This window comes from Babylonia areolata, chromosome 22 (assembly GCF_041734735.1).
Source record: "Babylonia areolata isolate BAREFJ2019XMU chromosome 22, ASM4173473v1, whole genome shotgun sequence".
Lineage (NCBI taxonomy): Eukaryota > Metazoa > Mollusca > Gastropoda > Neogastropoda > Buccinidae > Babylonia > Babylonia areolata.
Window position 1 is genome coordinate 25,903,685 of NC_134897.1, and position 15,990 is coordinate 25,919,674.

Consider the following 15,990-nt stretch of genomic DNA (forward strand, 5'->3'; position numbering starts at 1 on the left):
TCTCCTCACTCAGACTGGAAACTTTGAACTTACTAGAAATCAGTGGTTTCTCACCACCTTCCTCAGTGAAACTGATACAGGAATGTGTTGGATGTTGGGTTAGAACTGGCTGAGAGTAACTAAGTTGATAGGTGCAACTATCAAGTGGCTGAAGTACTGGAATATCAATATGAAGGTCCCAGGTTTGAATCCCCGTAACAGCGCCTGGTGGGTAAAGGGTGGAGATTTTTCCGATCTCCCAGATCAACATATGTGCAGACCCGCTAGTACCTGAACCCCCATTGTGGGTAAACCCATGCAGAACATCAAATACACATGCTAAAGAGCCTGTAATTCATGTCATTGTTGGGTGGGTTGTGGAAACAAGAACATACCCCCAAAAGAGTATGGCTGCCTACATGGTGGTGGTAAAAGCCCACTGGTGTATATCAGTGAATGTGGGAGACGCAGCCCATGAACAAAGAAGAACAAGAAGTAAGGTTAACATCTGTATTTCTGCTGCTTATCCATAATGGGCTTGACAGTGGTGTTGCAACAGACTGTTGTAAACTGAAGAGAGTTCCACACCTGTGTCAAAGTTCACATTGTGGCCAAGCAATTAAAATACGGCTGAAAAACTGGGCTGCAAGAAAATTTACAATTGGCTGTCCAAAAAACAGCAGCAGCCAGTGGCACATCACCTTAGAGTTGCACAACAACTCTCTTCTTCACCTTGCTGATTGAAGTTGCAACACAAAACATTGTCTGCCACAGAATATCAGATGATTGGTATCAGTAGAGAGTGACCAATATTTAAAAAAATAACTGAACATGCTGGTCTTACGAAACACCACCCACCCAGTCAGGCAAGTACAGAAAGGGCTCAGCTTGCCCAACAGGGCAATCTACTTGCCCAAGGCAACCAGTAATGCTGAGCCCTTGTCATGTAAGTTATTGCTTATTATTATAATTATCATTAATAATAATTATTATTATTATTGTTGTTGTTATCATTATTATTACTATTATCATCATTATTATTACTATTATCATTATTATTACTATTATCATTATCATTACTATTATCATTATTATCATTATCATTATTATCAGTTATTACTTATATCATTATTATTACTATAATCATCATCAGAAATGGCCGAACCACTCCCAGCTAGATAAAGAGTCCTGTCACGTACTATTAAATGCGGTGAAGCCCCGAGCGGCCTTGTAGTCTGTGGGTGGGAGGAAGACCCCCACGAAGAAGCTGACCAGGGCGACCAGCAGCGCTGTCAGCAGCACCATCTGGGCCTGAAACACAGCAACATGCCTCCATCACGCCTCCACCATCATGAGGTTGATAATAATATGTAAAAGCGCCATGCAGCACGTCACAAATCACCACCATCACTATGATAATAATAATGTGTAAAAGCGCCATGCTGCACGTCACAAATCACCACCATCACTATGATAATAATAATGTGTAAAAGCACCATGCCTCACTTCACGAATCACCACCATGATGATGATAACAATAACGTGCAAAAGCACCAGCCTCACTTCACAAATCACCACCATGTTTGATGATAACAATAACGTGCAAAAGCACCATGCCTCACTTCACGAATCACCACCATGATGATGATAACAATAACGTGCAAAAGCACATGCCTCACTTCACGAATCACCACCATGATGATGATAACAATAACGTGCAAAAGCACCATGCCTCACTTCACGAATCACCACCATCACTATGATAATAATAATGTGTAAAAGCACCATGCCTCACTTCACGAATCACCACCATGATGATGATAACAATAACGTGCAAAAGCGCCAAGCCTCGCGTCATGCCTCACCATCACTATCATGATCATGATAATATGTAATACTTATATAATGCAAACTCTTCACATAGTGGCATCTAAGCACTTCCCAAGAAACAACATGCATACGTTAGTGCATAATGGTAAACAACAGCACATGAAGGCATACACACACAATAGTCAATTATGGTAAACAACAATACATGAAGACATACAATAGATTTAAAAAAACAACAAAAACAAACAAAAAAACCTTCTCCCTCAGTTCTATGAAGAGTCATTGGGGAACCGCACAGAAGAACTGTTACATTTTATATATTCACCATGACAACTGAATAATACAGATTGCAAATAATTATGTATCATGGCACAAAAAAAGCACAGAATAAGTCTCATAATTATATGCACAAATGCACACAGAACACACACACACACACACACACACACACACACACACACAGATCACTCACCCACAAGCACGCACATTACTTGGAGACTTCAATATAGGGCAGACAAAAAAAAAAAAAAAAAAAAAAAAAAGAGTAAAGGGGTTTGGGGGAAGAGGAAAAAAACAACATGTGTACACTGCATTGGTGCCCAAGAACACCACCACCAAGCTGCAACCTGCCCTCAGAAACACACGTTCACATAGAAGAGATCCACAGGTGGACCAACTGGTCAGTTGAGTCAGTCACTAGGGCAAAGCCAGCTTCAGCTTCAAGCCCACGCTGCCTGGTGCTTCCTGGCAAGTTCCCACATAATATGATTCCATACTTTTACCAGACCTTTGTCGGACCAGACTGCAAAGTTGTCCACACCAAACACAAAGCCAAACGAAATAAAAATAATTGCCTGCTACATTGCAAACGAAAGAGATTGGTGGATATCCCGGTATCAATGGTTTAATCACATTTTGTTTCTTTGATTGATTGTTTTTTTTAATGCATTAACCTTATATGATTTGTTATCTAATGCATTAACCTTATTTGATTTGTTATTTAATGCATTAACCTATCAATCAAATAATCATGCAGACCCTGAAGGGCAAAACATTCTTTTTCTAGTCTTTTCCACCAGCCCTGAAATGGTTCTCATTTTTCCAAGACTTCTTCCAGCATCAAACACAAAGCCAACTTCAAGCACATGCTGCTTGGCACTTCCTGGCAACCTGTCTGTGCAGGTGAACAAAAGGTACAACAAAAGGAATAAACCCAACAAACCACCTCCCTTTGATTTTGTTTCTCCATTTTGTCTGGAAGCACAGGAGCCAGGTTCCTGTACCGAGCACCAGACACTGCGAATACAAACTCAGTGCCCCTGCGGCTGTAATAGACTTTGGGATCTGTAACCTTTATTTTGTTCTGCTCTGTCTTTTTGTTCACACCCCCACTCAGCTGACGGGAAGCACAAAGCATTGTAAAGTTGTGTTTAGTGTGCCTTTGGCTGGTAAGAGCAAAAGTGATGCACTTGTCTGATCATATCATAGCAGAGTTCTACAAATTCATAACTTTGACACACTGATGAGAGAGAGAGAGAGAGAGAGAGAGAGAGAGAGAGAGAGAGAGAGACAGTGTGTGTGTCTGGAGAGAGGAAGAAGGGTGATGTGGGGTGGAGGGATAGCTTACAACTAGTAAAAGAGAAAAAAAAAAACGTCCACTACTTCCAAGAAATAGGACAGCCAACACACAGACACGACAGTGAGACAGACAGATGGATGGACTGACAGATGAACATCGGGCAACACTATCTCAGGACTGACCCGAGTATCCCACTCCATGCCACAGAAAGACGGACAGACAGACAAACAGACAGATGGACAGACAGACAGATGGACAACACTGTCACAAGACTGACCCGAGTTTCCCACTCCATGCCACAGACAGACGGACAGATGGACAGACAGACAGATGGACAACACTGTCACACGAATGACCCAAGTTTCCCGCTCCATGCCACAGACTGACGGACAGACAGACAGACAGACAAACAAACAGACAGATGGACAGACAGACAGACAGACAACACTGTCACAAGACTGACCCGAGTTTCCCACTCCATGCCACAGACTGATGGACAGACAGACAAACAGACGGACAGACAGACAGACAATACTGTCGCAGGACTGACCCGAGTTTCCCACTCCATGCCACAGACTGACAGACAGACAGACAAATGGACAGACAGACAGACGGACAACACTGTCACAAGCCTGACCCGAGTTTCCCACTCCATGCCACAGACTGACGGACAGACAGACAAACAAACAGACAAATGGACAGACAGACAGACGGACGACACTGTCACAAGCCTGACCCAAGTTTCCCACTCCATGCCACAGACTGACGGACAGACAGACAAACAGACAGATGGACAGACAGACAGACGGACAACACTGTCGCAGGACTGACCCGAGTTTCCCACTCCATGCCACAGACTGAGATGCCACACAGGATGAGGAGGGTGATGGCCCCGATGATGCGGATGTCGTTCTCCGCCGTCGTCATCAGCCCAGTGTACTGAAACACACAACACCGCACACACTTTCAGTTCCAGTTTCTCAAGGGAGCGTCACTGCATTCCGACAAATCCATATGCACTACACCACATCTGCTAGGCCACTGTCTGACCAGCAGCATAACCCAATGCACTGCGTCAGGCATTGAGTGCATGCACACATATATATATATATATATATATATATATATATATACACTTTCTTTTTGTGTGTGTGTGTGTGTGTGTGTACCTATCGGAGAGTGGGTTCCTTCTACAGAGTTTTGCCGCAAGACAACACTTAAGATACCATTGGTTTTGGTCACCAACTGTGTGATGCACATGCGACTTTGGTTCACTGTTGCATCCAAATAATCATCAGTTTATTTTCCAGCCAGAACTTGGGAGAAAGGGCAAGACTGGGATCCAGACCCAGATCCTAACGGACACTGTATATAGTGTATTGGCAGATATGCATGTTAACCATTCTGCCACCTTTCTCTGCATGTGAAAACACATCAGGAAGGAAGAGGTATTGGACACATGCACACATGAACACACACATTGGGACCCTATATATTGCAAGTACACATGTACATATATGTACACATGTGTATGGGAGGGCGTTACAACTTAAACATGTGAATGTCTGTCGGTCAGCAACTTCTTCATCATTTCAGATTCTGAACAGGTAACACAGTTTGATTTTGAACCACTACTTTTGATGCTGCTGCCATATCAACCAAGTCTATTTTCAGCTGCGTTCTTTTTTTCCTCTCTCTCTTTTCTTGTTCCAGTTCATAACCTGACATAATATAGCGAAATGAAATTCAGAACTACCCTGGACCTGTCATTAATTTTAAAAGAAAAAAAAAAGGAAGGGGGATAAGAAAAATTCTGTCATCTAAATGCTTCTTCCCTTTTAATCATCTGCATTCTTTAACAAGGCTGTGCCTGAGTGTCATGCAAAATTCACCACCTCCACCACTCCACTCCTCTCCTCCATGCTCCCCTGACTCCCATCCACACAACGTACAAAGGTCACACACACACACACACACACACACACACACACACACACACACACACACACACACAGAGACTTGAAAAGGACGTCAGGTCTGTGTCCTTGTCATGTCCGTGACAGTGCCGTCCCCTCCCAGCCTTATAATGGCAGCACAGAACACACCCACTTCATGTAACCCTTTAACTGCTGAAGCATGGTGAACTGACATCAGTGTGATAACAATCTAATTTGCAGAACTACATCCTGTGTACTTTCAAGAGGTGTAAATTAATTCTGCCCAACAAAAGGAACCCATTCCTAGGAGGACAAAGTCCAAACAAAGAATGATGACTGACATCCTGACCTGCGAGGTCAGTTTCATCACAGTGAGATGACAGCCTTCACTAGTGAGCATACTGTCAGCAGCAGTCAATGGGTTAAACGACAGCAACAAAGTTCACAAGTGGGAAGGGGGAGTGGGTGTGGGGTGAATGTGGAAAAATCATCGCCAACATGAGTCTACATATCATCAGTCGCTCGAGCTGAACTGAAAACACAAAGCTTTTTTTGGTTGGTGTTTTTTTTTGAGAAAGTGACTAACATGTGGAATGAGAAACAACTAACAATGAATATGAATATGACTCCTAACGTGTCTTCACGTTGTTCATAGCCTGGCTGATATGACTCCTAACGTGTCTTCATGTTGTTCATAGCCTGGCTGATATGACTCCTAATGTGTCTTCACGTTGTTCATAGCCTGGCTGATATGACTCCTAATGTGTCTTCACGTTGTTCATAGCCTGGCTGATATGACTCCTAATGTGTCTTTATGTTGTTCATAGCCTGGCTGATAATGTGATATGATTCCTAATGTGTCTTCACGTTGTTCATAACCTGGTTGATATGACTCCTAATGTGTCTCCATGCTGTTCATAACCTGGCTGATATGACTCCTAATGTGTCTTCATGTTGCTCATTGCCTGGCTGATATGACTCCTAATGTGTCTCCATGTTGTTCATAGCCTGGCTGATATGACTCCTAATGTGTCTTCATGTTGTTCATAACCTGGCTGATATGACTCCTAATGTGTCTTCATGTTGTTCATAGCCTGGCTGATATGACTCCTAATGTGTCTTCATATTGTTCATAGCCTGGCTGATATGACTCCTAATGTGTCTCCACGCTGTTCATAACCTGGCTGATATGACTTCTAATGTGTCTCCACGCTGTTCATAGCCTGGTTGATATGACTCCTAACGTGTCTTCATGTTGTTCATAACCTGGCTGATATGACTCCTAACGTGTCTTCATGTTGTTCATAGCCTGGCTGTTATGACTCCTAATGTGTCTTCATGTTGTTCATAGCCTGGCTGATATGACTCCTAATGTGTCTTCATGTTGTTCATAGCCTGGCTGATATGACTCCTAATGTGTCTTCATGTTGTTCATAGCCTGGCTGATATGATTCCTAATGTGTCTTCATGTTGTTCATAGCCTGGCTGATATGATTCCTAATGTGTCTTCATGTTGTTCATAGCCTGGCTGATATGACTCCTAATGTGTCTTCATGTTGTTCATAGCCTGGCTGATATGACTCCTAATGTGTCTTCATATTGTTCATAGCCTGGCTGATATGACTCCTAATGTGTCTTCATGCTGTTCATAGCCTGGCTGATATGACTCCTAATGTGTCTTCATGCTGTTCATAGCCTGGCTGATATGACTCCTAATGTGTCTCCATGTTGTTCATTGCCTGGCTGATATGACTCCTAATGTGTCTTCATGTTGTTCATAGCCTGGCTGATATGACTCCTAATGTGTCTTCATATTGTTCATAGCCTGGCTGATATGACTCCTAATGTGTCTCCATGCTGTTCATTGCCTGGCTGATATGACTCCTAATGTGTCTTCATATTGTTCATTGCCTGGCTGATATGACTCCTAATGTGTCTTCATATTGTTCATAGCCTGGCTGATATGACTCCTAATGTGTCTCCACGCTGTTCATAACCTGGCTGATATGACTTCTAATGTGTCTCCACGCTGTTCATAGCCTGGATGATATGACTCCTAACGTGTCTTCATGTTGTTCATAACCTGGCTGATATGACTCCTAACGTGTCTTCATGTTGTTCATAGCCTGGCTGTTATGACTCCTAATGTGTCTTCATGTTGTTCATAGCCTGGCTGATATGACTCCTAATGTGTCTTCATGTTGTTCATAGCCTGGCTGATATGACTCCTAATGTGTCTTCATGTTGTTCATAGCCTGGCTGATATGATTCCTAATGTGTCTTCATGTTGTTCATAGCCTGGCTGATATGATTCCTAATGTGTCTTCATGTTGTTCATAGCCTGGCTGATATGACTCCTAATGTGTCTTCATGTTGTTCATAGCCTGGCTGATATGACTCCTAATGTGTCTTCATATTGTTCATAGCCTGGCTGATATGACTCCTAATGTGTCTTCATGCTGTTCATAGCCTGGCTGATATGACTCCTAATGTGTCTTCATGCTGTTCATAGCCTGGCTGATATGACTCCTAATGTGTCTCCATGTTGTTCATTGCCTGGCTGATATGACTCCTAATGTGTCTTCATGTTGTTCATAGCCTGGCTGATATGACTCCTAATGTGTCTTCATATTGTTCATAGCCTGGCTGATATGACTCCTAATGTGTCTCCATGCTGTTCATTGCCTGGCTGATATGACTCCTAATGTGTCTTCATATTGTTCATTGCCTGGCTGATATGACTCCTAATGTGTCTTCATGTTGTTCATAGCCTGGCTGATATGACTCCTAATGTGTCTTTATGTTGTTCATAGCCTGGCTGATACGACTCCTAACGTGTCTTCATGTTGTTCATAGCCTGGCTGATATGACTCCTAATGTGTCTCCATGTTGTTCATAACCTGGCTGATATGACTCCTAATGTGTCTTCATGTTGTTCATAACCTGGCTGATATGACTCCTAATGTGTCTTCACATTGTTCATAGCCGGTCTGACTGCGTGGAGCCATCACAGAGGCAGAATACACTGGGGAAAAAAAATCATGATCCTTAAAAAGAAAATGATGAAAAAAAAAAACTATTAACATTCTATAATCTTCACGTCAAACCCAAGTTTCAATTAACATAAAAGATAAAATCAAAAAATAAAACTTTCCTCAACAGGAAAATAGGAATCTCAAGTGGAAGATCACAAAATAAAAGTTTAATCAGAACAGGATAGAATTTCTACATGGACCCAACAGTAAAGCATTTTCATTTTGTGCCTCATTTCACACAAATCATAGCCGTCGATGACAAGTTGGTTACTCAGAGGCTTGAACAACATTGTATGGCACACTCTGCGGAGCTTTTTCAACTTTCAGGTGGTAAGAATGGTTAAGAAAGGTGTCACCTGACCTGTACACAGCTGGCAGCCAACATTTAGAAAATGATTTAACAGTGGTAGAACAAGCCTGCCTGTTAATTCTTCAAATAATACGTTTCTATTTCCGATTTTTTTTTGGATATCCTCCTTCTCTCATTGTAAATTTCCTGTCTGTCTGTGTACACACACACACACACACACACACACACACACACACACACACACACACACACAGAGTTAATCAACCCTCAAAGTGCTGGAAAAAATAAAACACGCATACAGAAATCACGCTTAAAGCAAAGGGACCGTTTGCTTCCACGACCTGTTCTCTGATTTGGGGCATTTGTGTGCTTATTAGTATGAATAAATAGGTAAACCTATAAAACCTATACATTTTTGGAATGTAGAGTGAATGAAGAATCAGATAAGAGAAAGAAAAAGGTTGTACCTTGTATGTAGTTGGAGATATTCCACAGGACATAATCAACAAATTTTGCACACTTATTTTCCAAAAATGTTAACCACAATATTTATAGGCATTTTCACATCTATCAGAGTCAAAAATCTCAAAACTGGCATGAACAGAGGATTCAGATTCAGCTAACTAAAACATCTCCCCTCCACCCCCCAAGCAACCAATTCCTGCCCAACATCTTCCTATAAACAATACACTTGAAGTCCAACATACAGATAAGGAAGTCATTGTGATGAGGAAGTCAAAAAACTTCCTGAAGATGAAGTATAACCCTTTTTTCTCAAAACACATCATCATTTTGAGTGTGAAGACTTGACACACACCTTTTGAAGCCTGATCTACAACACATACACACACGTCACACATATACACACATGATAAACTGCACAAATACACCCCATGCCTAAAACAAATAATATCCATTAAGCAAGAAAGAAAACAATTGAACAACACTTCATCCACAGGCAGTGAACTGGCCTGAAGGAACAGACTGAACAGACTGTTCTTTCTATATATATATTCTGTGAATTTACCACACACACACACACATACTCTAAATCTCTCTCTCTCTCTCTCACACACACACACTCACACACAAACTCTCACAGATGCACACACACACACTCTCTCTCTAAATCTCAAATACACAGTCTCTCACACATGCACAAAACCACACACATATATACACACATACATGCTCTCTGTCTGAATCTCATATACAAAGTCTCACACACATGCATACACACACATGAATACTCTCTCTCTCTCTCTCTCTCTCTCACACACACACACACACACACACAAAAGCGCACACTCACACATACACACAAAACGCAGTTCATGCACACCTGACCCAGAAAACATCCAAGCATATGCGCTCTTCTTGAGATTCATGTTGGTGCCCCTTATGACGGGCGGACCCACCTACAAAGGAATGGTGTGTGAGGTGGCATGCATGTGCTAAAGATCAAAGTTGAGAGCAGACACAAGAGAGAGAAGAAAAAATAAAGCAAAAGGAAAAAGGAGAAATGAAGAAAAAGAACAGGGGAGGAAAGAAAGAGAAAAGAAAAACAAAACAAACACACACACACTCACAAAGAGGAATGAAGAAACAGAAGGGCAAATGCTAGGAATTTTTGTGGCAGAATGTGTGTGTGTGTGTGTGTGTGTGTGTGAGTGAATGTGTGAGTGAATGTGTAAGAGAGTGAGAGATTTAGAGAGAGAGAGAGAGAGAGAGAGAGTGTGTGTGTATGTGTGTGTCTGTGAATGTATGTTCACTTGTCAATGCATGTGCATGTGTATATATGTATATTCAATAAGTTGAATACGAAAATTTATGCTTTTAACTAGATGTCTATTGTGTGTGACAGGACATCAAAACATAATTCCTTCCTTGCTTCATTCATCACCTCACCTCTTCATGGCCAGTTTTTTTTTGTTTTTTTTTCTTCTTCTGATGATTAACCTGCTGTCCACATCCAAACATAAGTACTTCAACTACAAGTGAACTACACATTCTATTAGACTCATGATGCAGTTTAATGTTATTCTCATACAGCTGTCAACAAAAATAATTCATCATGCACTGAACTTTCGAATCGGAAAGGGTGTCCATCAGAAGGACAAAACATGTACACTTAGAAATTCATGACTTCTGTTGCAGACAAAAAGATCAAATTACTGCAGTCAAAAAGAAAAACAAAGTGAGAAACAATTTTGGGTGACGTTAAACTCAAGTGTGAGAGTGTGTGTGTGTGTGTGTGTGTGTGTGTGTGTGTACAGTAATGCCATTGAAAAAGCAAAGAAGCGGAGACAGCTGAAAGATGATGTAAACTTTAACTACAGTAAACTGTGGCTAGAAACTGGACAAGCAACACACAGTACAGACGTGTTGGAACACAGTCGTTAGTATGAAATTTCTCCTAAATCCACATCTGGTGTGTGTGTGTGTGTGTGTGTGCATACGTGCATCTGGTGTGTGTGTGTGTGTGTGTGTGTGTGTGTGTGTGTGTGTGTGTGTGCGTGCGCGCGTACGTGGGTGCATGCGTGTGTGTGTGTGTGTGTGTGTGTGTGTGTGTGTGAGTAAGTGTGTGCATGTGTGTGTGTGTGTGTAAAAGAGTGTGTGTGTATGTGTTCTGTTTGGCTGATAATTGATTTATCTGACAATTTCATCACTTTCATGTGTGCGCCTGTGTGTTCCTACACCTTCTCTTTCTTCTATATGCGCACCCACACACCCAATATTGACTACACATCTCACAAGGGCAACGTAATAATTTCCTCACTTCCCAGGTTACACACTTCAGATATTAACAGCATACACAACTGTTGTCATTTCCCCTTCCCTTTGAACAATCTGCGTCCTGCTCATGGGCGGTCTGTCTCACACAAGATTCATGATATATTTCCCTTATCAAATTAAGCACCCCTTCCATGCATGTAAACAGAAATCTTATCACACTGAACATAGCCTCTGGGGGAACGGGGGGGAAGAAGTGGGGTGGGGGGGTGGGGGGGATGGGAGAGAGGAAGAATACCTTCCATGCATGCAAATGGGAATCTTACTGCGCTGAACAGAGCTTTTTATTTCATTTCATTTTATTATCTTTGGCGGGGAGGGTCTCAAGGGAGGAGGGTCCCAAGGAATCTTCCACCATAATCACAAGGGATCCCAGACAACCTTCAGAGGGTCATTCCAATGCTGCACATTCTGATTAAAAAAAAAAAACACACACCAAAAAATCTGCATTACAACACACTTACAAAGGCAGACGGAAGCTCTGATACACTATTCTAACTTTTTCCTTTATATGCTTGTTCTTTAAAATGTTTACTTTTAACCCTTTGAGCCCTGACCACTGCTTTACCAGTGGTAGAGAAAAATGACATAATGCCTAGCCACCGGCTGAGCAGTGCGTAAACACTTGTGTTGTGTTTTGCTATTGGTTGACTTATATTGAAGAGCCAATCAGAAAAAACATAATATTCTGACGTCAGCGAACGTAGTACCAACATGGCCGCGCCTTTTCACTGTGTTTTGTGCATGTGCTTTGGATAAAAAAGATCGATTTCAATATAAGTCAACCAATAGCAAAACATGACACAAGTGTTTACGCACTGCTCAACCGGTGGCTAGGCATTATGTCATTTTTCTCTACCACCGGTAAAGCGATGGTCAGGGCACTCTTTTTATATCTGCCATGACACATTAAATACCAATTATTTGCAAATTTGGCTCAGGAGCTCAGGCAGAAGGGTTAAAATTGCTCAGGAACTCAGGACTCAAAGGGTTAAAGTTTTCTGCTACCTGCTCAATGAATACACTGCATGTCCATTCATGTGCTTCATCAGGAGCCCTGACAGAAACACCTGAATCTCTGAAGCACGAAAGTGACAACAGACTATGCTTAATAAGGTTTAAAAACCATGTTTTAACACAAATGAGCTCAGAACTGCCAGTTTAAAAACCAGACACACTGATTAAAAGCAGACTGAAAGAAACTGTGCAAGATGAGGTGTGGATTTTATTCGAGGCTTGTGTGAAGGCAGGTGAGGAATGCCTTGAAAAAAACAAACCACAAACAACAAAAAAAGCACAACAACAACAACAAACCCTGGATGATTCTTTAACCCATTCAATCCCAGGGAGTTAACAAGCATGGCAAGTCTCCCTGCCATATTGATGTGGAAAAACAAAGAAACCACACAGAAATCAACTGTTTTTTCCCCCTCCAATTTGACACAGGTGGACAGAAATACTGTACAAGTTAGTCCCCTTCGCTTGAAGTTTATGAATGAGTATGAACGTATACGCAATTTTAATGAAACAAATTTTAATACAAGAACAGTGCTTGGGTGCAGAGCTGAAAGAGTTAAAACCCACTGCTCACCAACAGATTGTTGTCAGCATAAAGACCTGAATTTTAACTTCTCAATGATTTACTGTCCATTCACTTTAATGTGATTCAAACATGTATATGCATGCATTCATTTCAGTGCACACATACACACTCAAGCAATGGATATAGGGAGTGGGTGAGAGGTTGGAAGGATAGAGGGTAAGGAAGTGGGTGTACCATGTTGAGAGAGAGAGAAAAGAGAGTGAGAGAAAAGAAAAAAGAAAGTGGAGCTCTTAATGAGTGGAGAAGCTGTTAGTCATAAAACCAACAGAGGGAATCATAATTAATTGCCAACCACAGAACGGTACATACTATATACGACTCCAGCTACTGATATTCCAAATTACTAGGAATTATACACAACCCCTTGAATATCGCCGGTCTCCATTTCTTTTCTTTTGTGCACCTTTTCTTCTTCATCTGGTCTTGTTGATCAATATCAGGTAGTGTCAAAGATATAGATATCTTTACAAAGGAAAAGAACTGTATGTGTACATGTGCCCTTCTTTCTGTAGCAGGCACAGTCCTGATTTAAACCATCGGTAAAAAGCGAGAATACTTTATATCTCTTAATGTTGCTATTCAATGGGGATTCAATATTTACAAAGCAAGCAACCCGCCCACATCTGTACAAATGTAGCCACAAAAGGCAAAAGTACACATACATACACTGACATATAAATGCACTACACAGAGACACACATGTAGGGTTCATTTCTTGGGGCGCATGGTATGTGTGCAAAAGCACACTTATACAAGCATAAATGCACAACACACACATACAACACAGAGGGTTCATTTAGGTGCATGGCATGTGTCACTGAAGCTCGGTCTTTGAACATGACTTGTAAAAGTGTAAAGACGGAGGAGAGGGTGGGTGGGGCGGAGGGGGGGGGGGGGGAGGTCACCGAATACGCTTTCTTTTGAATCTGGATCAGTCAACTGCTTATGTTTGGTTTTCAAAAGGTGTTGTTTGACAGTGACAAATCAAAGGCGAGCAGCTTTTAAGTAATAATGGTAACGAATTGTTCCACAATGGGCAGTCTGATTCATCATTATATTCGTAACACAATGTTTTTTTTGCCATTGATTAAGTCAATGAGACTTAATTTAAAAAAAAAAAACATATATAGGAAAAAAAGAAGAAAACCCCCACTGTTTTTTGTATAATCAGGCAGGTCAATGAAGAATGTGTATTGCCTTGATGGAAAAGAGCATTGCATAAAAGCTGACTTCTTGCTCAAAGCCACACAAGGCATGTTACAAGAAAATTTCAAACTGATCTCTGAGCACTTGCTGTTCAAGATTAACAAGAGATGAGATCAAGGATTTCTGTGCTATGAGTCTGAATTTACTACATTAACTCAAAATAACACGTGAAATTATTACAACAGGTGTGCTGCTTTCCAAATCTTCAGTCCATCTGATTTCACACTACAGTTTCAATTTCTCAAGGAGGCGTCACTGTGTTAAGACAAATTCATATATATACAGCTACACCTCATCTGCTACGCAGATGCCTGACCAACAGCATAACCTAACGTACTTAGTCAGGTTTTGAGTGCATACATATATTATATATTTGTGTACCTTTCAGAGGGGATTTCCTCTACAGAATTTTGCCAGAGGACAACTCTGTTGTTGTCATGGGTTCATTTAAAGTGTGCCAAGTGCCTGCTGTACACATGGGACCTCAATTAATTGTCTAATTCCAATGACCGGACCCTCAATTTGATTTTTCCAGTCAAACTTGGGAGAAAAGGGCTGGAGTGGGAATCGAACCCAGACCCTCAAGGACACTGTGTGGGCAGATGAGGGTCTTAACCACTCTGCCACCTTCCTCTCCTCCAGACTGCAGTCTGAAGGACCTCATGCCCCAGTTCACACCCTCTGACAGAGGCCCCATGGTTCCCCAGCCATCTTCCCCATCAGGTGACATCAGCCACGGGTCTGCTGCAAGGAGTCCATTGCTATGGAAACTTGGCACAGCAAGGGTTTAACCCCTTGACGGCTGCTGACAACTCGATTATCAGAGAAGGGCCACCACCTCACTGAGTAGCACTGACAGAACAAGTCTGGGTGTCAGTCATCATTCTTCATCTGGATTTCTTCGTCTTGGGATTATACATTTGATTTTTCTTGGTCTCGGGATTATACGATTACCTTTGATCAATAAGGTTAATTACATCACTGAAAGTGAAACGTACATAAAACGAAGGAACTGCAGTTACAACTGTTGACACACTCATCTCATTTCACCAAGATTCAGCAATCAAGGGGTTAAATCGGTACTGGTATTGTGTGTGAAGAAGAACTAAACAGTCTTCAGAGTGTGAATCACTGAAAACAGCGCACACACACACACACATATATATATATATATTTTTTTTTTTCTCTGACTCTCTCTCTCTACACTTATTCTTTTCTCTGACCATACCACCATACATTTTAGTTTTTTACCGACTGTCTACAAGTACAACCCCACTTTGTGGTGGTGGGTTTTTTTTTTTATGTACGTACACACACACACACACATCTACATGCATACACCTTTGTATAATGAAGCAGTATTGACCCACAGGGATCAGAAATGACTCACAGAAATTCAGACAGGTGGGTCCATTGATCTGTACTGCTTTTGCTACACACCACACAAATTTTACATTGAGTATGCACGCACATGCACATGAAACACACACCACCCATAGACCCCCAACCCCTAAAAAAGCAAAACATGTATACATATATATACATATATAATGTGTGTGTGTGTGTGTGTGTGTGTGTGTGTGTGTGTGTGTGTGTGTGTGTGAACATTTAAAAAAAAATTCCTCACACAAAATATTGGTGATGCCGCTTAAAGTACTATGCAACACTGACTCTATCCTAATCCCTTCAGCCGGTCTATGCTCATGTTATGTAACACA

The 15,990-nt window shown here is 41.5% G+C and overlaps 1 protein-coding gene across 3 annotated transcripts in view; it reads right to left on the bottom strand.

Annotated features, from left to right (window-relative positions):
* Positions 1–15,990, bottom strand: part of LOC143297387 (solute carrier family 12 member 1-like) — a 79,185-nt gene that overhangs the window by 43,691 nt on the left and 19,504 nt on the right. For 2 of the 3 annotated variants that reach the window (XM_076609705.1, XM_076609704.1), the window contains exons 5-6: positions 4,220–4,327; positions 1,179–1,290 (exon numbers count right to left, since the gene is read on the bottom strand). In XM_076609705.1, the coding sequence (XP_076465820.1) occupies positions 1,179–1,290; positions 4,220–4,327 (220 nt within the window). Of the gene's footprint in view, positions 1–1,178; positions 1,291–3,665; positions 3,690–4,219; positions 4,328–15,990 lie in introns of those variants that run through there. The other variant, XM_076609706.1, reaches the window with a different exon arrangement.